The 19799-nt window shown below is 53.2% G+C and overlaps 2 protein-coding genes across 6 annotated transcripts; both read left to right on the top strand.

Annotated features, from left to right (window-relative positions):
- Positions 1-234: 234 nt before the first annotated feature.
- klc1a (kinesin light chain 1a) lies at positions 235-14723 on the top strand. 4 transcript variants are annotated; one of them, XM_068338034.1, is made up of 16 exons: positions 235-625; positions 2847-3120; positions 3196-3423; positions 3611-3686; positions 4004-4232; positions 5208-5295; positions 5967-6068; positions 6146-6319; positions 6496-6595; positions 6705-6757; positions 7097-7164; positions 7232-7340; positions 7429-7560; positions 10354-10487; positions 12288-12354; positions 13066-14723. In XM_068338034.1, the coding sequence occupies exons 2-16, from the start codon at positions 2848-2850 to the stop codon at positions 13129-13131; spliced, it is 1899 nt and encodes a 632-aa protein (XP_068194135.1). In that variant the 5' UTR covers positions 235-625; position 2847; the 3' UTR covers positions 13132-14723. The 4 variants fall into 4 exon arrangements, with proteins under 4 accessions (XP_068194135.1, XP_068194134.1, XP_068194136.1 ...); XM_068338033.1 differs by having other exon boundaries at positions 236-625; positions 7429-7587; XM_068338035.1 differs by lacking the exon at positions 12288-12354 and having other exon boundaries at positions 236-625; positions 7429-7587.
- Positions 14724-14981: 258 nt separating this feature from the next.
- Positions 14982-19733, top strand: zfyve21 (zinc finger, FYVE domain containing 21). 2 transcript variants are annotated; one of them, XM_068338217.1, is made up of 8 exons: positions 14982-15273; positions 16475-16525; positions 16712-16880; positions 16956-17031; positions 17258-17349; positions 17636-17689; positions 18411-18541; positions 18733-19733. In XM_068338217.1, exons 1-8 carry the CDS (start codon positions 15148-15150, stop codon positions 18766-18768), a joined length of 735 nt encoding a protein of 244 aa, XP_068194318.1. In that variant the 5' UTR covers positions 14982-15147; the 3' UTR covers positions 18769-19733. The 2 variants fall into 2 exon arrangements, with proteins under 2 accessions (XP_068194318.1, XP_068194319.1); XM_068338218.1 differs by lacking the exon at positions 17636-17689 and having other exon boundaries at positions 14986-15273; positions 18733-19731.
- Positions 19734-19799: the final 66 nt, after the last annotated feature.

Below are 19799 nucleotides of genomic sequence, written 5' to 3'. Positions count from 1 at the left end.
CATATCCAATATCCAATCAGAAATGGACCTGAGCTGATGCGTCTAAACGTTTAAACTGGATTAGAATCCATCAGAATAAATGAACTAACCCCAGATGACCTGCACTAACCTCTGTCCAGCCTTCAACTGTGACGTCACCCACCAATCCCTCATTTTTAATTCATCAAAGCGCATTTCTGTTTCCGGTTCCGGTGTCTGACAGGCGGCTTCCCCTTTAATCCGGCCGGTGATGACGTCATACCGTCAGAGCGGGGGGGAGGTCCCGGAACGCCATTTTCACGCAGCGCTCCGTCAGTCCCCCTCAGCGGACCGGCGGGTCTCCGTTCCCCCTGTAGCCGCCCCCCGGTGATCTCCGGGCCGTCCCCGTCATGGAACCCAACGCCACCGGGCTCGCCTCGCGCGCCTCCGGTTAACGCGGACTGACAGCTAGCGGCTAGCATGGAGCTAGCTGCTGAGCGCTAGAGCCACAGCCGGACACCGATTAACGTTCACGTCCCACCCGGTAACCGGGACCGGCTCTGCCCGTCCGGTGAAGGAGCGCCTGGAACCGGACGCGACCGAGCAGCGAGGCGGAGGAAAAGCGACCCCATCCCGGCTCCACCGGCACCGGAAGTCCCGCTGGACGGTAGGGACGGCCCCGTCTACTTCCTGGAGCGGCCGTCGGCTCGTTAACGGCGCCGCCGCCGGTTTCCCGTTCCTGCTCGTGTCACTCTGCGGAACCGGACCCGCGTGACGCGTTAACGGGAACACACCCGCGCGGGCCCGTTTTTAACGCCGCGTGCTCGCTCGCGTGCGGCCGGTGGTGACGGTAACGGCAGGAGGTAGTCGGCCTGTGGGCGGGGGAGCCGTTCGCCCTGCGGCCGGTCTGACAGGCGGACCGGACCGGTTCTACCGGATCATCCGATCCTTCACGGACGTTAGTGGGCTCGGCGGGTGGACGTCCGTTCATTGGTATTCAGGGCGGGTGGGGGCCTGAAAGCGGTCAGTGTGTGGGGGGGGGCTCCGGGACAGGGGAGCCCACTGTAGGGCCACAGCTGGGAGGGCTGGGGGCCGCAGACTGACCTGACATCTCCCACAAACCCTAGCGACATTAACCCACACCTGACAACCTGCAGGCTCCGCCCCTCTCCAGGGAACAGCATGTGATTGGCTCCAGGGTTTACACAGGTTCTGTTATTGACCTCATATGGAGTTCCTGCTGCAGGTGGGACCTGATTCTATTGGTTCAGCGTGTGTCACGTGATGCTGCAGGGCGTGTTCTGTATCCAGGAGACAGATGAGTGCATCTGTGTGGAGCAGGGTATTTGAGGTTTTTGGTGTGTTTTTACAGGTTTGAACAGATTAAAGTGATTTTACTAATTTTAATCCAGTGTGACTCTCAGACGGGATCAGACTAGTATCTGGTTCTGTTCTGGTGTGAACTGGTGCCTCCAGCCGAGTCGTCTCGGGTCGTGACTCGTGTTTGACTCGTGTTCAGACGACCCGACATGACGATCACATGTTCACCGGGTCAGAACCACGTCTGTTCCTGAATCACACACGTGTCACTTCCTGTCTTCCTGCCTTGCCGAGTCACACTTCCTGTCTGCTCCCTGAGGCTAACAGCTAACGGGGTCACATGACAGCTCAGTGAGATCACATGAATGGATGTCGGCGTATCGATCTGGACCGGTGGGTTGTGACCTCTGACCCCTGTCAGGATGATGACATCATCACTCGGCCTCAGATGTTCTCTCTGGGGCGTTCGCTGACTCAGACGGTTCTGTCTCCATCCATCAGGCACTGAGCCCAGAGCCCCCCCCATCGAAAAAACCCCTCCCCTCCACATTGCTGTCCTCATCCTGCCTGCAGCCCCACATCGCCGTGGCAACTGTCTGATTTACTCAGAGTCACGGCGTTCCCTCGGGGGGGACGTGATCTGCATTTCAAGGAGAACATCAGAAATAGTTTGTGTCTCGTTGTCCTGGGGGGGCTTTGAGCTGGGGGGTGGCCCTCTGAAGCCAGAATCAAAGCGTGTGTGTTCAGAACAGGAAGTAGAGCTCGTGTGTGTTCAGAACAGGAAGTAGAGCTCGTGTGTGTTCAGAACAGGAAGTAGAGCTCGTGTGTGTTCAGAACAGGAAGTAGAGCTCGTGTGTGTGTTCAGAACAGGAAGTAGAGCTCGTGTGTGTTCAGAACAGGAAGTAGAGCTCGTGTGTGTTCAGAACAGGAAGTAGAGCTTGTGTGTGTTCAGAACAGGAAGTAGAGCTGGTGTGTGTGTTCAGAACAGGAAGTAGAGCTTTCCCTTGTGGATCTGTTGGCGGTGGAACCAGATTTGAAGCAGAATCAATCCAGACGCTTCCTGTCGTGATGTCAGTGTCCCCCCCTGCTGGGCTCACCTGTAGCTGCAGGTCCTTCTCCTGCTGCCCTGCTGTCAGCTGATTGGCTGCAGGGCGGTTGCTGAGTCACATGATGCGGTCGGAGCTCCATTGTCGATTCACTTCCTCTCTTGAACTGAAATCTGACGCCGTTAAGAGGAGTTCACCGTGTGTGTGTGTGTGTGTGTGTGTGTGTGTGTGTGTGTGTGTGTGTGTGTGTGTGTGTGTGTGTGAGGAGGAGTGGATGTTAAGCCTCTCGTTTGAACACAAAGGTCTTCACGTCATCACAGCTGAATCAGTTCAGAGCGATGACCTCATCATGAAGCACCGAGCAGCTAGGGATTATGGGAGTTCCTGCTAGCAAGCTGTGACATCATGTTTCCTCACTGCTGCGTCTGGACATTGAAGTTGATTAATGATGTCATACTGTACATGTGATGATGTCATGATGTAAATGTGATATCTCATCCCCCCCCCCCCGTGACCTTTCAGGATGCGTGAGGACATGTCCACCGTGGTGTGTGTGAAGGAGGAGGAGGCCCCCCCGGGGGAGAAGCTGTCCCAGGATGAGATCATCAGCCGCACCAAGCAGGTGGTGCAGGGGCTGGACGCCCTGAAGCAGGAGCACCACTCCATCCTGGGGGGGCTGCTGGGGACGCTGCGCTGCCTGAAGCAGGATGAGGAGGGGGGGGTCCTGGTGGAGGAGAAGTCCCACATGATCCAAAGGTCGCTGGAGATGCTGGAGCTCGGCCTGAGCGAGGCCCAGGTAGGTCTGTCGACCCCCCCCCCCCGGGATGCTGAGCGTGTCCTAGCAGCCCTTCCTGACTTGTCCCCCCCCCAGGTGATGATGGCGCTGTCGGGCCACCTGAGCGCGGTGGAGGCGGAGAAGCAGAAGCTGCGTGCTCAGGTGAGGCGTCTCTGCCAGGAGAACCAGTGGCTGAGGGACGAGCTGGCGACCACGCAGATGAAGCTGCAGCGCAGCGAGCAGGGCGTGGCCCAGCTGGAGGAGGACAACAAGCAGCTGGAGTTCATGAGCCAGCTGAGGAAGTACGACACGGACCTGTCGCCGGTGAGCCCCCCCACAAGAACCCCCCAACCCCTAACCCCAACCCCTTCACCTTAACCCCACCCCTTCACCTTAACCCCACCCCTTCACCTTAACCCCACCCCTGGCTACAGCGGGCCAGGGTTCTGGTTACCTGTGTGGACGTTGGACCCCCCCTGACTGTCCTCCTCTCTGCCCCCCCCCCCCCCAGGAGGAGAAGGACTCTGACTCCAGTAAGGAGACTCTGGACGATCTGTTCCCAGATGACCAGGACGACCCCCCAGGCAGTAAGTGTGCCCCCTCTTTCCTCCTGCCCCCCCCCCCCCCCATCTGCCCCCTCTTCAGCTGTCCAACCACCCCCAGCGTGTCTCCCATCCGTCATCGCCCCCCTCCCTCGGTGTGATGGGGGTGTCTCTAAATAGATCAGCAGCTCAGACATGAAATGAATGTGTCTTGTGGCCACGCCCATCATGTCAGAGATAGCCCCACCCCTCATGAATAATTCATGAATAGTGGTGTGTTTGGATTGGATGAGGTCACTTCCTGTGACGTGTCCGTCTGAATGAGGGGGCGTGTCCTGACATCTTCCTGTCTCGCCCCCCAGTCCAGCCCAGTCACGGCAGCGCGGCGGCGGCGGCCGCCCAGCAGGGGGGGTACGAGATCCCGGCCCGCCTCAGGACCCTCCACAACCTGGTGATCCAGTACGCGTCCCAGGGCCGCTACGAGGTGGCCGTCCCCCTCTGCAAGCAGGCCCTGGAGGACCTGGAGAAGACCTCAGGCCACCAGCACCCCGACGTGGCCACCATGCTCAACATCCTGGCCCTGGTCTACAGGTAGGGGGCGGGGCCACCATGCTCAACATCCTGGCCCTGGTCTACAGGTAGGGGGCGGGGCCACCATGCTCAACATCCTGGCCCTGGTCTACAGGTAGGGGGCGGGGCCACCATGCTCAACATCCTGGCCCTGGTCTACAGGTAGGGGGCGGGGCCACCATGCTCAACATCCTGGCCCTGGTCTACAGGTAGGGGGCGGGGCCACCATGCTCAACATCCTGGCCCTGGTCTACAGGTAGGGGGCGGGGCCACCATGCTCAACATCCTGGCCCTGGTCTACAGGTAGGGGGCGGGGCCACCATGCTCAACATCCTGGCCCTGGTCTACAGGTAGGGGGCGGGGCCACCATGCTCAGCGTCCTGGCCCTGGTCTACGGGTAGGGGGCGGGGCCACACGTGATTGGCTGAGCTCAATCAGAAAAGTACGAGTGGTAAAGCAGATAAAACAGTGGTGTGTGTTGGGTTAGGGCTGTTAACGTGTTGTTAGCGTGTTGTTAGCGTGTTGTTAGGGCTGTTAATGTGTTGTTAACGTGTTGCTAGGGCTGTTAACGTGTTGTTAGCGTGTTATTAGGGCTGTTAATGTGTTGTTAACATGTTGTTAGCGTGTTGTTAGGGCTGTTAACGTGTTGTTAGCGTGTTATTAGGGCTGTTAATGTGTTGTTAGCATGTTGTTAGGGCTGTTAACGTGTTGTTAGCGTGTTATTAGGGCTGTTAATGTGTTGTTAGCGTGTTGTTAGGGCTGTTAACGTGTTGTTAGCGTGTTATTAGGGATGTTAACGTGTTGTTAGCGTGTTATTTGGGCTGTTAATGTGTTGTTAGCGTGTTGTTAGGGCTGTTAACGTGTTGTTAGCGTGTTATTAGGGCTGTTAATGTGTTGTTAGCGTGTTGTTAGGGTTTTTAGCGTGTTGTTAGGGTTGTTAGCATGTTTTTTGGCTTGTTAGCGTGTCCTTAGCGTGTTGTGTGTCGTCTCCCTCAGGGACCAGAACAAGTACAAGGAGGCGGCCAACCTGCTGAACGACGCTCTGGCCATCAGGGAGAAGACGCTGGGGAGGGACCACCCGGCGGTGAGTACTTCCTGTCTGCAGCGCGTTGGTTAGCGGGTTAGCATAGGTTAGCGTTAGCTAAGTAGCACACACACAGTGATGGGGTTTAGTCCCAGTGTGGGGGGGTCGGCTCGTGGACACAGAGGAGCGCTTGTTTCACGTCGCCCTGATGCGGCTGAGAGCCCCCCCCACAGCCAGTGTCTAGGTCCACTAACCGTCTCCCCCCACCCCAGCAGGCCCGAGCCCCCACTGACTGGACCGCCTCCCTGTGAATACGAGGTTAGGCCCCCCCCTTGCCTCCGTTCTGTCCTCCGTCCACCGACCCCCCCCACGAGTGATTGTCCTGAAATCAGTTTGATTCTCATCCTGTTTCAGATCCTCTGATCAGAGTGAAGCTGATCCATCAGTAGAAGCTGTGTTAGCACGTTAGCACGTTAGCTTCCTTCTTTAGCCTCTGCCCCCCCCCTCTTCACACTCCCCACAGCGGGTGAATCAGGTCGTGTTGAACCTGACGGTTCCTCTTCCTCATTTGATTGGTGTCAAATTACAGCCAATCACAATCACTTCCTGTTTCCTCTTCATCGGTTACACCGTCTTCAGACCGTTGTCATGGTGACACACACAGGTCCTCATGTGTGTGTGTGTGTGTGTGTGTGTGTGTGTGTGTGTGTGTGTGTGTGTGTGTGTGTCAGGTGGCTGCCACCCTCAACAACCTGGCCGTTCTCTACGGGAAGAGAGGGAAGTACAAGGAGGCGGAGCCTCTGTGCAAGAGGGCGCTGGAGATCAGGGAGAAGGTGGGTCAAAGGTCACGCGGCCCGCCCCCCGTGGGGGGGTCCAGACCCGTCTGGCCTCACACGGTCCTCCCATCCAGGTGCTGGGGAGGGAACACCCCGACGTGGCCAAGCAGCTGAACAACCTGGCGCTGCTGTGTCAGAACCAGGGCAAGTACGAGGAGGTGGAGCTCTACTACCAGAGGGCGCTGGAGATCTACCAGAGCCAGCTGGGCCCCGACGACCCCAACGTGGCCAAGACCAAGAACAACCTGGTGAGGGGGGGCAGGAACTACCTGGGGGAGGGACGGAGGGCCACACCCTCATCGACAGTCGAGACGCTGAGAGTTACATCGGGTTTACCCTGCTAGCCGCTAGCACTAGTGGGGGTCGTGACCCCTTGCTGGCACGGGGGTCATGACCCTCTAACCTTTGATTCTTTGCCCCCCAGGCGTCCTGCTACCTGAAGCAGGGGAAGTTCAAACAGGCGGAGACGCTCTACAAGGAGATCCTGACCCGCGCCCATGAGAGGGAGTTTGGCTCTGTTGATGGTAGGACCCCCCCCACACACACTGGCCCCGCCCCCTCCTCCTGATACGATGAGGGCCCCGCCCCCTCCTGCTGGTGTGATGCTGATTGGTTCTCTGTGTTTCCCTGCAGATGAGAACAAACCCATCTGGATGCACGCAGAAGAGAGAGAGGAGCAGAGCAAGGTGACCCCCCCACCCCAACCCCCCCACCTGACAAACAGTAATCAGATCCGGGTCAGAGTGTCCCAACAGGGACGCTAAACTAATCCCAGTTTAACGGATTTGTTCGGGGGGGGGTGAACACAACTGTAATCCCACTGCTGACCTGTCAGCGTTCTGTTAGCAGCTTCCTGTTAGCTTCCTGTTAGCTTCCTGTTAGCTTCCTGTTAGCTTCCTGTTAGCTTCCTGTTAGCACGTGGGTTGTTCCATTTACTCCATAAAATGATATAGTTTAAACCAGTTTGTGGGCCGGATTACCACGCCCTGGGGGGCGTGGTCTGGTCTAACCCGTGGTGTCTCCAGGGGAAGCAGAAGGACGGCTCGCCGTTTGGAGAGTACGGGGGCTGGTACAAGGCCTGCAAGGTGGACAGGTCAGTCCGGTTCTGGTTCTGGTTCAGTGGCCCCCCCACCTGAGTGATGACGAGGGTGTGTCTTCAGCCCCACAGTGACCACCACCCTGAAGAACCTGGGCGCCCTCTACAGGCGGCAGGGCAAGTTCGAGGCCGCCGACACGCTGGAGGAAGCCGCCATGCGCTCCAGGAAGCAGGTGTGTCCCCAGGATGATGTCACTGCCTGAAGGGTGGGGTTTCCATGGCACGCGTGTTAACGTGTGTGTGTGTGTGTGTTTGCACCAGGGTCTGGACACGGTGCACAAGAAGCGCGTGGCGGAGGTCCTGAGCGAACCCGAGGCGCGTGAGAAGCAGCGCAGCCGCGAGAGCCTGACCTCCGACACGGTGAAGTACGAGAGCGGGGCGGGGGGCGAGGAAGTGAGTATGAGCGTGGAGTGGAACGGGGTAAGTACAGTACGGCCCACACGCTAACCGCTACATGCTAACTACAACACGCTACTGACACACAACACGTGTTCCGTTTGGCTGGTAGAACCCCCCCCCCAAGTAGGTCCTGCTGCAGTAGGTCAGAGGTCGTAGGCTTTCACCTGTAGGAACATCCTCTCAGCTAATGCTACTAACACCTCTCGTTTCCCTAGCGACCGCTCACGTAGGCGTGGTCTCTGTAGGCTGCTGTAGCCCATAGCAACAGCCAATCAGCAGCACACACACACACACACACACACACACACACACACACACACACACACTGTTCCTGTAAGCTGATCGTCATGGACTTCCTGTGAGGGCGGAGCTGCAGCTGGAAGTGTTCAGCCAATCAGAGCAGAGATCAGGTGAACAGAATTGAACACCTGAGGGGGGGGGATCAGACTGTATTGATCCGGGGGGATAGGGGGGTGGACACATTCCTCCCTCACCTGAAGTTCCACCTGAGCTCCGCCCACCTGCAGGTTCCTGGTGACTCAGCGACTCATCAGTGGTCATCAGTGATCAGCTGACACAACGTGGGCTCTGTACTGTACTCTGTGGACCCCCATAATGTCCCCCCACCCTAGTGGTGTCTGTCCTTCCTTTCCTTGTTTCCTTGTTTGTTTGTTGATGTCAGCATCCAGAGAGGAAGGAAGGGTTTAATAGGATTAAATTAACGATGCTGATTATCAATCGATCAATCGATCAATCAGTCAGTCGTGTTCTGAAACATGAAAACATTTATTTTCATCATAAATGAGACGTTTTTTAGTTTTACTCAAATACTGACTTTTATATTTATAGACTCCAACAACTGCCTCTGGCTGCTCTCACACGTCTCCTACCTGCCCCCCCCCCGCCTGCCTTCCTGCCCCCCCCCCTTTTATGCTCTGTTAATCGTGTTCCTGTGGTTCTACCATGTTAAACGGTCCAGATCCAGACTCAGTAGCACCGAGGCGCCCCCTAGTGGTGGAGTGTAAGAACTCCTTCAGTTCCGTCCTTTGGGTGGGGGGGTTGGTGGCACCACAGAAGAAGTGATGTGATTGAACAGGATCAATATCCTGTTTGTGAGTCACCGAGCTAAGACTGACTCCAGATCAGCAGGACCTCTGGTGTCTGCGTTCTGATTGGACGCTGACCTGAGTCTGAGCTGGACCCCGTTGGTCTTTGATGCTGCTTCCTCCTTCCTGCTCCATCTGTCGGGGTCTCCTCTCACGGTTCTTCTTCTCCCTCTCTTCCTGCCCCCCCCCGCCGCCAGCTGTAACTCCAGAGGCCTCTAACATTTCTAAAACTCGTCCTCTGCATGACGGACGCTTCACCCCCCAGCTACGGCACCAGACCCCCTCCTCCACCGCCGTGGGTTCTGGTGGGATTCTCCACGGTCCGACCCCACCCAGCGTGACGATGGGTGGGGCTTGTCTGGAGTCCCGCCCCTCTGCTTCCTGCTGGTCTCTTACTCTGTACCTCAATGTTCCTGCTGGGTGATGCTGTTTCCATGGCAACACGTGACCTGTCTGTCCTGTTATCTTTCTCTCTAAGCTCCTCCCTCGTCCACTCGTTTCATTGGCTGACACTAGACCACACCTCCATCCTGATTACCAATACTGATCTGATAATCAATAAATCAATATCAGGGGCTTCCTGCTTCATGAATAGATTTTCTGTCCAATAGAATCAAAGTAAACCAGCGTTAGAGTTCTAGTCCTGAACTAGCAGTGATGTCATCGAGTGTGCGTTCAGGACCGCAGGAGTCCCGCCCAGAGGGGTGGAGTTAAGAGAGGAGAGATCACACCTGTGTGTGTGTAGTGAGGAGGAGTGTGTTTGTGTCTCTGGGATTTGAACCTGCATCCTTCTGTCAGCTAATAATCTGTTTCCTGTTTGTCTTTAACTCTAATAAAACTCAACTCTGTGCTCACCTGAAGCCACGCCCACTGCCTCTTTGTGTCCGCCCTCTTTTCTGTCTCATTAACATGACTGCCCACGCCCACATTTGTCATGTGAGCTAGCCCGCTAACAAGCCTAGCTACATAGCTGCAGTTAGACTGAGGTCATCTAGAGGTCAGAGGATGAAGGACATCTGGACCCGCCCCTTCAGTTTCACACTTCCTGGAGGAGGGGCTTGGTCCACTGTGATGTCATAGTTGCTCCCAAAACTCACAGGAAGAACAAGAGGCACTGAGCACAGTTTAGCACACACTGGGTTAGCACACACTGGGTTAGCACACACTGGGTTAGCACACACTAGGTTAGCACACACCGGGTTAGCACACACTGGGTTAGCACACACTGGGTTAGCACACACTGGGTTAGCACACACTGGGTTAGCACACACTGGGTTAGCACACACTGGGTTAGCACACACTAGGTTAGCACACACTGGGTTAGCACACACTGGGTTAGCACACACTAGCACGGCTGCTCCTGGGATGAAGGTGACGTCACCTGTACAGGATGCACACGCGTGTTCCTCTGGTGCAGGCGTGTGCGTGTTGAAAGCTGCTCCCAGAATGAAGTGAATTAAAAACTTTATTTTCTGTTTATATTTTGGATCCCAAACATCAAACGAGTTCATCCTGATTGGTCCTGAGTGAACGATTAATCTGGATGATTTTAGTGGAGTTATTGTCCAGATGCCTCTGTGTGTGTGTGTGTGTGTGTGTGTGTGTGTGTGTGTGTGTGTGTGTGTGTGTGTGTGTGTGTGTGTGTGTGTGTGTGTGTGTAACGCTGTCCCGTGCCCCCCAGGACGGCTCCGGCGCCCTGAAGCGGAGCGGCTCCTTCAGTAAACTCCGGGCGTCGATCCGCCGCAGCAGTGAGAAGCTGGTCCGGAAGCTGAAGGGCGGGGCCTCGTCCCGGGACAGCGAGCCCAAGAACCCCGGGTAACTATCCCCACAGAGCCCCGCCCCTGCCACAGGAAAGCCCCGCCCCCTGCGGGCCACTAACCACACACACGACGGGATTGGCTGCTCTGTGCTGGAGGTCACGTGTTGCATGGGAAACGGCTGCGGGAGCTTCAGTCATGTGACCCCCCCCTCACCTGTCACTTCCTGTTTCAACACTAACTGCACGACCTCAGTGTTCCACCCTGACCCCCCAGCCCCCATCTGAGGACACGCCTTCAGTCCCACGTCACAAAGCAGGCCTGGTATTGATCCAGTCAATCAGAACCTGATCTGTGATCAGTGAGGAGTCGTTCCCCAGAGCGGCAGGAACGGCCAATCACAGGAGGACGCGAAGATCCCAGCGCCGCCCGTCACCTGATCAGACCCGACCAATGACAGACGATCTGATTGATAACAGATGACCCGATCGATGTCAGACGGATCGTTCAGGGTTCTAACATTCTAAACGGTTCCCAGGCCTGAAGGTGTTCTAGGTTCTAGTCTGACCCGTGGCCACGCCCCGTGGCCCCGCCCCCTCATGTTCTTTCCGACAGTTCCTGCGTTGGGTGTCACGGTGGCGTCTGTGTGGACTCTGGTCCCGGTTCTAGACTCTGGTCCCGGTTCTAGACTCTGGTTCTGGTTCTGCTTGTGAATAAACGTCCTGCATGCCTCTGTGTGTTCGCTTCCTCTCTGCTGCTTCTCTGTGGCCTCACACGACCGTGAAGATGATGATGTCACTGCCGTCATCTTCATCGTCCCGTCTGCAGACCCCGCCCACAAACACACGTCTGTTGTCACGGCAACGTCTGTGCAGGGTGTTGTTGCATGAATTTGGTGTTTGTGTCATAAAATCGGTTTACAGCTGTGTGTGTGTGTGTGTGTGTGTGTGTGTGTGTGTGTGTGTGTGTGTGTGTGTGTGTGTGTGTGAGTTGTGTGTTAACATGATGGATCAGAGGGTAATAATCAGGGGTGCACATACAGCCTGTCGTCTGATTGTTAATGATTACCTGTAGATGTAGATTACCTGTAGATGTTGATTGGTGCCCCGCCCAATGTGCAAACACATTAAGCTCACACACATTCAAACTTTTTAATTCCCCCCGTCGCTGGTCGCTATGGGAACCAACCGTCGCTGGTCGCTATGTGAACCTCTCGCTGTTGTTCGCCCCCATATTTTCATGGTAGTTTGTCTTGCCCCACCTCCCTACAGTAGAGCCAATAATGACTCAGCAGAGGATCATGTGATCAGCCGATGTGGGCGGTACAACCCACTTAACTTTGCCCCTCCCCCCAATTTGCAATTTAATGGATAAATTAAACAGCTGCTGGTTCTAATCCAGCCTAAATCCTGTTATATACCCTTGTTATATCTCCTCGTTAAATACTCAGTTATATGCCCCCGTTATATACCCTCGTAATGTGCCCCCATTATATACCCTGTTACGTACCCCGTTATGTGCACCCCTGGTAATAATAATAACAATAATAATAATAATAGCTGCACTAATGACTTTAGAGCACCTGAGTGAAGAATCCATCTTGCTGGTGGCTCCAGTCATTAATCAGTAATCAATAACATCAAAGCAGAAGTTTTTCTATCGAATAACTGATGATGACGAGGAGGAGGAAGGCCAGAGGGATTCTTCACGTTAAATAAATCATAAACAGTAAACCTGTAAAGCCACTCAGCAGCTTGAAGGTTTCCTGGATGTCATTAACCAACATCTACTTATCTCCATCGGCTAAACCCCGCCCACCTGACCCCGCCCCCTCACCTGCATGTCACCTGGGGGACAGAATGAAGCGAGCCAGCTCTCTGGGGGTTCTAAACGTGGTGGACCGGGCGGGCAGCGACCCCTACCAAGTAAGCAGACCGCCAGTACAGCCCAGTTTGTCCCGTTACCCAAAGGTCAAAGGTCACTAAGGTGTCCTGATTCTGAAGTTACTGACAGATTTGTTTGTTTAGCCTGTTGATAGTCATTCAGCCTGAAGTGGCTCCGCCCCTCCGCGTTACCCCGAGGCTTAAACCAACCTCTGTTTGTCACTGATGACATCACCATCGATGAGTGATGACAGGAAGTGATCACCATGACTTCCTGCTGACGGTTGACCGTGAGCTAAACTCCACCCAAACTATCACGTGTACATGCGTACGTAGGTGAAGTGTCTCACACCTGAAGCTAACGCAAGCTAGCTAAGAATTAGCATCCACTCCAGCAGTGCTGCATTCATACCAACGCTAAGCTAATTTTTGCTAAACTCAGCGAGACCTTTTGAGTTCCTCGGGTGATGAATCTCCTGCAGCTACGGTTAGCGTGTCCTCGTTTAGCATTGACGTCCAGAGACGTCCAGAGACGTTAGCGTCACGACGTCACGTCAGAACCAGCGGTGTGACGTCACGCCTCACCTTCAAACATGACCTCAGTCCGTGTGACGCTTCAAGTTCTGCTTCACTGCTAACAGATGTGTGCTCATGCTAATCTAGCTAATGGACACGCTAGCTAATGGACACGCTATCGTGAAACAAACACCCCCCCCAGCGACTGAACCTCATTTCCTCTCATGTTTCCTGCAGGAAGGAAATAATCGTCTGAGGAAGAGTCGCGACCTGAGCGCCAGCCAGAGCGACCTGGCGCGGTGAAGGTCGTCCGGGGGGAGGAGCCAGAGGGGTCAAGGAGGTCATGTCGCTTGTGGAAGCTCCCATCATCCTTCAGGAAGAGGAGCTATGCTGTTACATGGGGGGGGGGGTCATCAGTTTACAACCAGGACTGAGATGAACTATGACCTACGGTGACCTCTAGTGACCTGTGGTGATCCTGGGTGTGCGTGTGTGTGTCATGTGGTGTGTGTGTCTCGTCTTCCGTGTGCGTTTACTGTTATGGAAGCCCCGCCCCCAGCGCTCTTTTAGCTCTACAAACGTTTCCTCTGACATCGTTGGTCCGGTTCAGGTTCTGTAGGTGGAGCCAAAGTTCTGTTGGGGGCGGGGTCTATTCAGTTCAGCTTATGCTGCGACACGATTGAACGACTCCTGATGCAACGAGCTAGCGTTAGCTGGTGTCACTTCCTGTTTTAAAGCGTGTACAGTGGAAACAGGTTTTACAGGAAGTGGTTTATTTCCTGGTTCAGGGAAGTTCCTGGAGAACATTCCTCTGATCAGGTCCGACATTCCCTTCAGTCGATCGGTAATCAATAACTATAGAACCCTGATTGACCCGTACCATAAAGAGAACGCGTCCCATCAAAGGATGTCAGATGACCCATCAAAAATCTGAAGTCAAACTGGAATTAATTAACTGATCAGACCAGAATCTGGATTTAACTCAGGTTTAAAGGTAACGTTAAGCCCCGCCCATTGAGGTTGAGGATGGCGTTCTGAATTTCAAACGTCCTCCTTTCTATAAACGGCTCCTGAACTGAATTGATGTGTCCTGAATAAACCAGGAGTCTGATTGGAACCCGATCCACATCCGTTCAGTCTGAACAGGCCTGAACCAGATTAACCCTTTGATGGCTTTAGGTTTCAGCGTCGGCTTCAGATGGAAGCTTCATTCCATCCACATTTGTGTGTTTTAGAACTTTAGTTCTCTGAGTGATGAAGAGGTGAAGCGTGACGTAGAGATCTGAACACAGAGTGTTCTCTGAGTTGAACCTGGTTTATTGATCTCTGACCGTTGATCGGTCTCACTCTGCTCTGTGCTTGTTTGTTTCCTGCCCCTCTTGTTTACCTAATCTGATGACCTGGACGATGTCACACCTGTGATGTCATCACACGCGAGGGGAGGGGGGTTTGCGTCTGTCCTCCCATCTCTGACACCACAGAACAAAACGTGACATGAATGGAAAGCGGCCGCTGGAGTTTCCTTTTAAATCTTTCATGTTCAATAAACGTCCTTTCCTCCTCTCTGCATACGTGTGTGTCCAGAGTGTGTTGTATTTATTGTCCAGTAGATGTAAAGCAGACAGGTTGGGTCGTTGTCATGGATACTGTTTAATTTGAGGTGGATGTTACTGTGGCACCAGAACTGATTCTGATTCTCAAGGAAATGGAGTTTATTTGTAGCTGTAGGTGATGTATTGATGATCGATTGATTTTATTTCATTTGTCCCATGCTTTGTACAGATTTAGCTTTTTGTGATAATAAACTTCAAACTAGTTTTGCTGCTCTGCTTTTTACAAATGTTTGTTCAAATTATCCTAAAGTTGAACTGGATTTAAATAAATGTTCAAATTGAGGAGATCTGCAGTGATTTTTTTTAACAAATTCCTCTATCAGAGTGTTAAAAACACATTTCTGATGTACATTTTACTCTTACAATTTAATAAAAAATATATAGAAATAAAACTACACAGAATAATTAAACATATCAAAAAAGGGGAAAGTCAACTTCAAACCTGATCGTGACGTCAATAAATCGCGACTGACTGTGATAAAAGTTTTAAACGCGGTTTTTAATCTTTATTTTCTAAATTGTGCAGAAACAACAAAATCTGAACGTCTCCTGTTTTTATTGGGCTGTAAAATCAAAACACTTCACGCCACACCCCACGTGACATCTACCCTGGCCGCTGATTGGCCAGCCTCCCTGTCACTCTTCGTGATGGGTGTGTCCGGACGGTTCAGACGTCCGGGCCCCAGAGGAGAGCTGCGAACGCGAAATGTCTTCGGTGCCCGACGGGAAGAAGCTGGTCCGGAGCCCCAGCGGGCTGCGCATGGTGCCCGAGAACGGGGCGTTCAGCAGCCCCTTCGCCCTGGACGAGCCGCGCTGGGTCCCGGACAAAGAGGTGAGGCGGGCCGGGGCTGTTTGTGGGGCAACTCGAGCTGCCGGAGTCACGGGGCCAGCGGGAAGCTAGCGAGTGTGAGACTGGTCTGTTCCGGTGGGGACTTTCAAAATAAATGCACAGTTGCCTTGGAAATCTGACGTGATCTTTAAAACGTTTTTGGTTTTAAAGATGTGAAGTATAATCATCAATTACTCACCCAGACCAGAAAAACTTAAAATCTATACTAAAATAGTTGGCGGGTTCACGGTAGTTAATATTTTAGTAATTCGAACAAGTGAAGTGACAAGTTGACAAAATGCATTGAAGCTTTCAGAAAAGTAAATACAAAGTGAAATTAAACTATTTTTGTCATGAAATATGCTTGTATTTAATTTTTGCGGTAATTTACTTTTATAACTGGAAAACAAATTATAAATGACGTCGACGTCACCTGTAAAGTCATTTTATTGTGGAGGTACCGTCCTCTAGTTCCGGACTGGTCCGCGCTGCTTCCGGTTATCTTGCTGCTCCCGTGAACGGGGGGGGGGGGGTCGTCGTCCCTCAACCGGGGCGTACCAGGCACGTACGGTGAGCCTGGCGAGCACCGGAGCCAGGCCAACGACCTTCCGCTCACGTGACTTCAACGTCCAATGAACCGTGAGACGTTAAAGTCACCGGAGGTCCTCCGTTAGCTTGTGGGTTAGCATGCTGCAGCTAGCTGAACGGAGGCTGATCATGGAGAACTTTGACCCGTCAGACGGGTCACGGGATTACCGGCCCAGAGTCACCGAACCGAACACGGAAACCGGAAAATAAAGTTAAAGTCCTCCCGTTCTGTTTGTTTCTGGTGTTTGGTGACGTTTACAGTCAGAAAACAGTATAAAAAACAACAACAACAAACTAAAAGAAGGAAGTGAATCTGACCAACAGGAAGTGAATCTGACCAACAGGAAGTAAATCTGACCCAGCGTTTTAATCACGTGGATTTGAACCCGTGACCTTTTCTGCAGCGTTGGTCGTTGGTGGATCAGGATATTGATCCACAGATGGTCTGATCACGTATTAATTATTACTGTAGATTATTATTATTGATTATTATTATGATTTATTATTATTGTTGTTGATTATTATTATTGATTATTATTATTGATCTTTCTGAGCTGCTGTGAATCCGTTCGGCGCGGCGTGTTGATGTAACTTCCTGTTTCTCTGCGTTCTCCAGTGCCCGCGCTGCATGCAGTGTGATACCAAGTTCGACTTCATCAGGAGAAAGGTGGGTAGTGTTCCTCCACGTCGCCGTGGTAATGCCTCGGGTTCTGTTCCAGGCGGATGAGGGGCGACCCCTTAGTGATTGTTGAACCGGTAGAAGCGTTGAACCCAAGTCCTGCAGGACTTCTGTGGTTTAAATGTAAACTCCGCCCTCTTGAGTCAGCTGACTGCTTTGCCCCGCCCCCTGCAGCACCACTGCCGGCGCTGTGGGCGGTGCTTCTGCGATAAGTGCTGCAGCAGGAAGGTGGTTCTTCCCCGGATGTGCTTCGTGGACCCGGTGAGGCAGTGCGCCGCCTGCAGCCTGGCGTCCCAGAAGGAGGTGGAGTTCTACGACAAGCAGCTGAGGGTGCTGCTGGCTGGTGAGACCGCCTGGACCGCAGGCCCCACCCCTTAGCCCACCCCCTCGCCCGCCTCACGGCCTCTTGTGTTCACAGGTGGCGCCTTCGTTGTTACCGTGGGAACGTCCGACAAGTCCGAAACCATGACGTGTCGCCTGGCCAACAACCACAGGTGTGTGTGTGTGTGTGTGTGTGTGTGTGTGTGTGTGTGTGTGTGTGTGTGTGTGTGTGTGTGTGTGTGTGTGTGTGTGTGTGTGTGTGTGTGTGTGTGTGTGTGTGTGTGTGTGTGTGTGTGTGTGTGTGTGTGTGTGTGTGTGTGTGTGTGTGTGTGTGTGTGTGTGTGTGTGTGTGTGTGTGTGTGTGTGTGTGACTGGCTCTAACTGGTTTGGTGTCTTCAGGTATCTCTTCCTGGACGGTGAGAGTCACTTTGAGGTGGAGCTGACCCGGATGTCCAGCATGCAGATCCTGACGGACGGGACGAGTCCTGGAGGTGGGGGGGGCTGTGATGGTTGGTGGGGGGGGTGATGTTTGTATCCTGCTGCAGCCTGGACACCTGTCCACACTGTTCATGTGTTTACCTGTTTCCGTGCTCACATGTTTGTTTACATGTTTACTTGTTGACATTTTTACCTTTTTGTTTTCTTGACATGTTTACATATTTACTCGTTAAGGTGTTTCCTATTTTGTGTGTTGACTCTAATCACTAACACTAACGGACCTTTCTCTGCTGCTTTGACTCCTCTTCTTCCTCCTCCTCTTCCTCTTCCTCGGCTCAGAGACTGACATTCACACTTACACCAGTCTGCTGGACAGTCACTTGATCTCTGAAGGTCAGCTTGGGGTCACTCTGGTGGGGTTGGGGCGGGGCTGAGGAGGCGGGGTGATGTGATGTCATCAGGTGTGGTTGTCTGTTTTCATCTGGTTCTGGTTCTGATCGCAGCGAGTCCCAAAAGCATCTCTGGAGGAACCCGAATCGATCTGGTTTAATCTGGCTTGATCCAGTGTGAACCGTTTTGATCTAGTTTAATCTGGTTCAATCTGGTTTAATCTGAATTGATCCAGTGTGAACCGTTTTGATCTAGTTTAATCTGGTTCAATCTGGTTTAATCTGATTTGATCCAGTGTGAACCGTTTTGATCTAGTTTAATCTGGTTCAATCTGGTTTAATCTGAATTGATCCAGTAGAACCGTTTTGATCTAGTTTAATCTGGTTCAATCTGGTTTGATCTGGTTGGACGTTACCGGACCTTCATCTATCCTCTTCTCTCCATTGATAATTGAGGATGACGATGATGTGGTCATGTGACCCGGGGTGTTTTTGGGACGTCCTCCTGCATGCAGCATGTTGTGTGTTCCCACCTGAACCCCCCCACCTTCATCCTTCATTCTGGTTTTCTTCAATTGAATTAAGCTCCGTCTCACGTAGGTGCGAATGTAAAGGAACATCCTGACATGGATACTGTGTGTGTGTGTGTGTGTGTGTGTGTGTGTGTGTGTGTGTGTGTGTGTGTGTGTGTGTGTGTGTGTGTGTGTGTGTGTGTGTGTGTGTAGGCGGGGTCTCGCGGGCCAGCGGGATGCTGCTCCACTATAAGCCAATGGGCTCTCAGGATGTCCAGCAGCTGCGTCTGGAGGCGGCCGACGACAAGAAGGGGGCGTCGCTCTGGCTGGCAGCGATGCACAAGGTACGCCGGCAGGGGATTGGTCCAGAGCCTGACGTGTGTGTGTGTGTGTGTCCACGGGAATTCTCTCTCATGTTCGTTAAATGAATTAGCTGCCCACTGTGGGCGTCGCCCGCTGCTGTGAGGTCATGTGATGATGTCAGTTGTCACGGTGATGGTGTGATTGCGTCTGACTGTAGCCCCTCCCCCTCCAGGCGGCCAAACTGCTGTATGAAGCCCGGGACCAGTGACCAGCGCCTGTCAGAGGAGGTGCAGGGAGGCCACGCCCACCTGCTCTGCCCTGCCCCCTGGGATTGGGCGTGGTTTGGGTTCTGCTTCTGCTTCCACCTGGTTCCTGACGGCCCCCATACTCACACCCCAGACCTCCGTCTCCGGCCTTCAGGCGCGACGCGTCATCAGGGCGCTCCAGCAGCAGGGGGGCGTATCCCCACTGTCTCTTCCTGTTTACTTCCTGTTTACTTTACCAGTTTAAAGCTTGTTTGTCCCTCAGCTGGACTTTGACCTTAATGTGATGACAAACCGTTCCTGAACGTTTCCTCTCAGAGGTGCGTCGTTTCCATGGCAACACGAAGACAGGATGTTTACGTCTCTGTTGTAAACAAACGTTTTGTTTCTGGATCGGCGTCGGGACGGTTGGGCTCTGGTTCCTCTTCCATGACATCATCATTCCTGAGAAGGACTTCCTGGACATGAAGGAGGCAGTCCTATGTTGACCCAGGGGGTGGGGGGGTTTCATAAACATCCAGAAGTTTTTAACTAATTTGTTCTTTGGGGCGTGGCCACGGCTGACCAGCTGTGACATCATCAATGGTTGCCCGTCGTTTTTCAGGTTTACTACTTATTAACCCACAGTGTTTATGGTGCAGAGGGGAGGGGTTTGTGTCAAGCCCCACCCCTCGTCCAGCGCCACGATGTTTGATGATGTCATCGGTTCCCAGCTTCCTTTAACTTCCTGTCCGACCGTCTCAGGACGTCCTCCAGGTGATGGTTAGACACATGCTCGTGACGTCACAGAGTGGTGGTTCTGGCCACGCCCCTTTGATGGATGACGTCAGAAATCAGTGTTTCTACAGTGAGACGTCTGCTTTTGTAAAACTAGTTTTTGAATAAAAACTGAGTGACGACAGAAACCTGCGTGGAAGTGTGTGGAACACGAAGATTAACGAGAGGAAATGAAAAAATAAAATAAAAGTAGAAACATGAAGGAGAATTTACCTAAAGTTTAGTTTTTGGTTCGTTCCACGTGTCCACGTCACCGGAC

The sequence above is a fragment of the Antennarius striatus genome, chromosome 17, assembly GCF_040054535.1.
Source record: "Antennarius striatus isolate MH-2024 chromosome 17, ASM4005453v1, whole genome shotgun sequence".
In the NCBI taxonomy this organism is placed as follows: domain Eukaryota; kingdom Metazoa; phylum Chordata; class Actinopteri; order Lophiiformes; family Antennariidae; genus Antennarius; species Antennarius striatus.
Note: the sequence above shows the minus strand (reverse complement) of the source record. Positions and strands in the feature narration are given on the sequence as shown.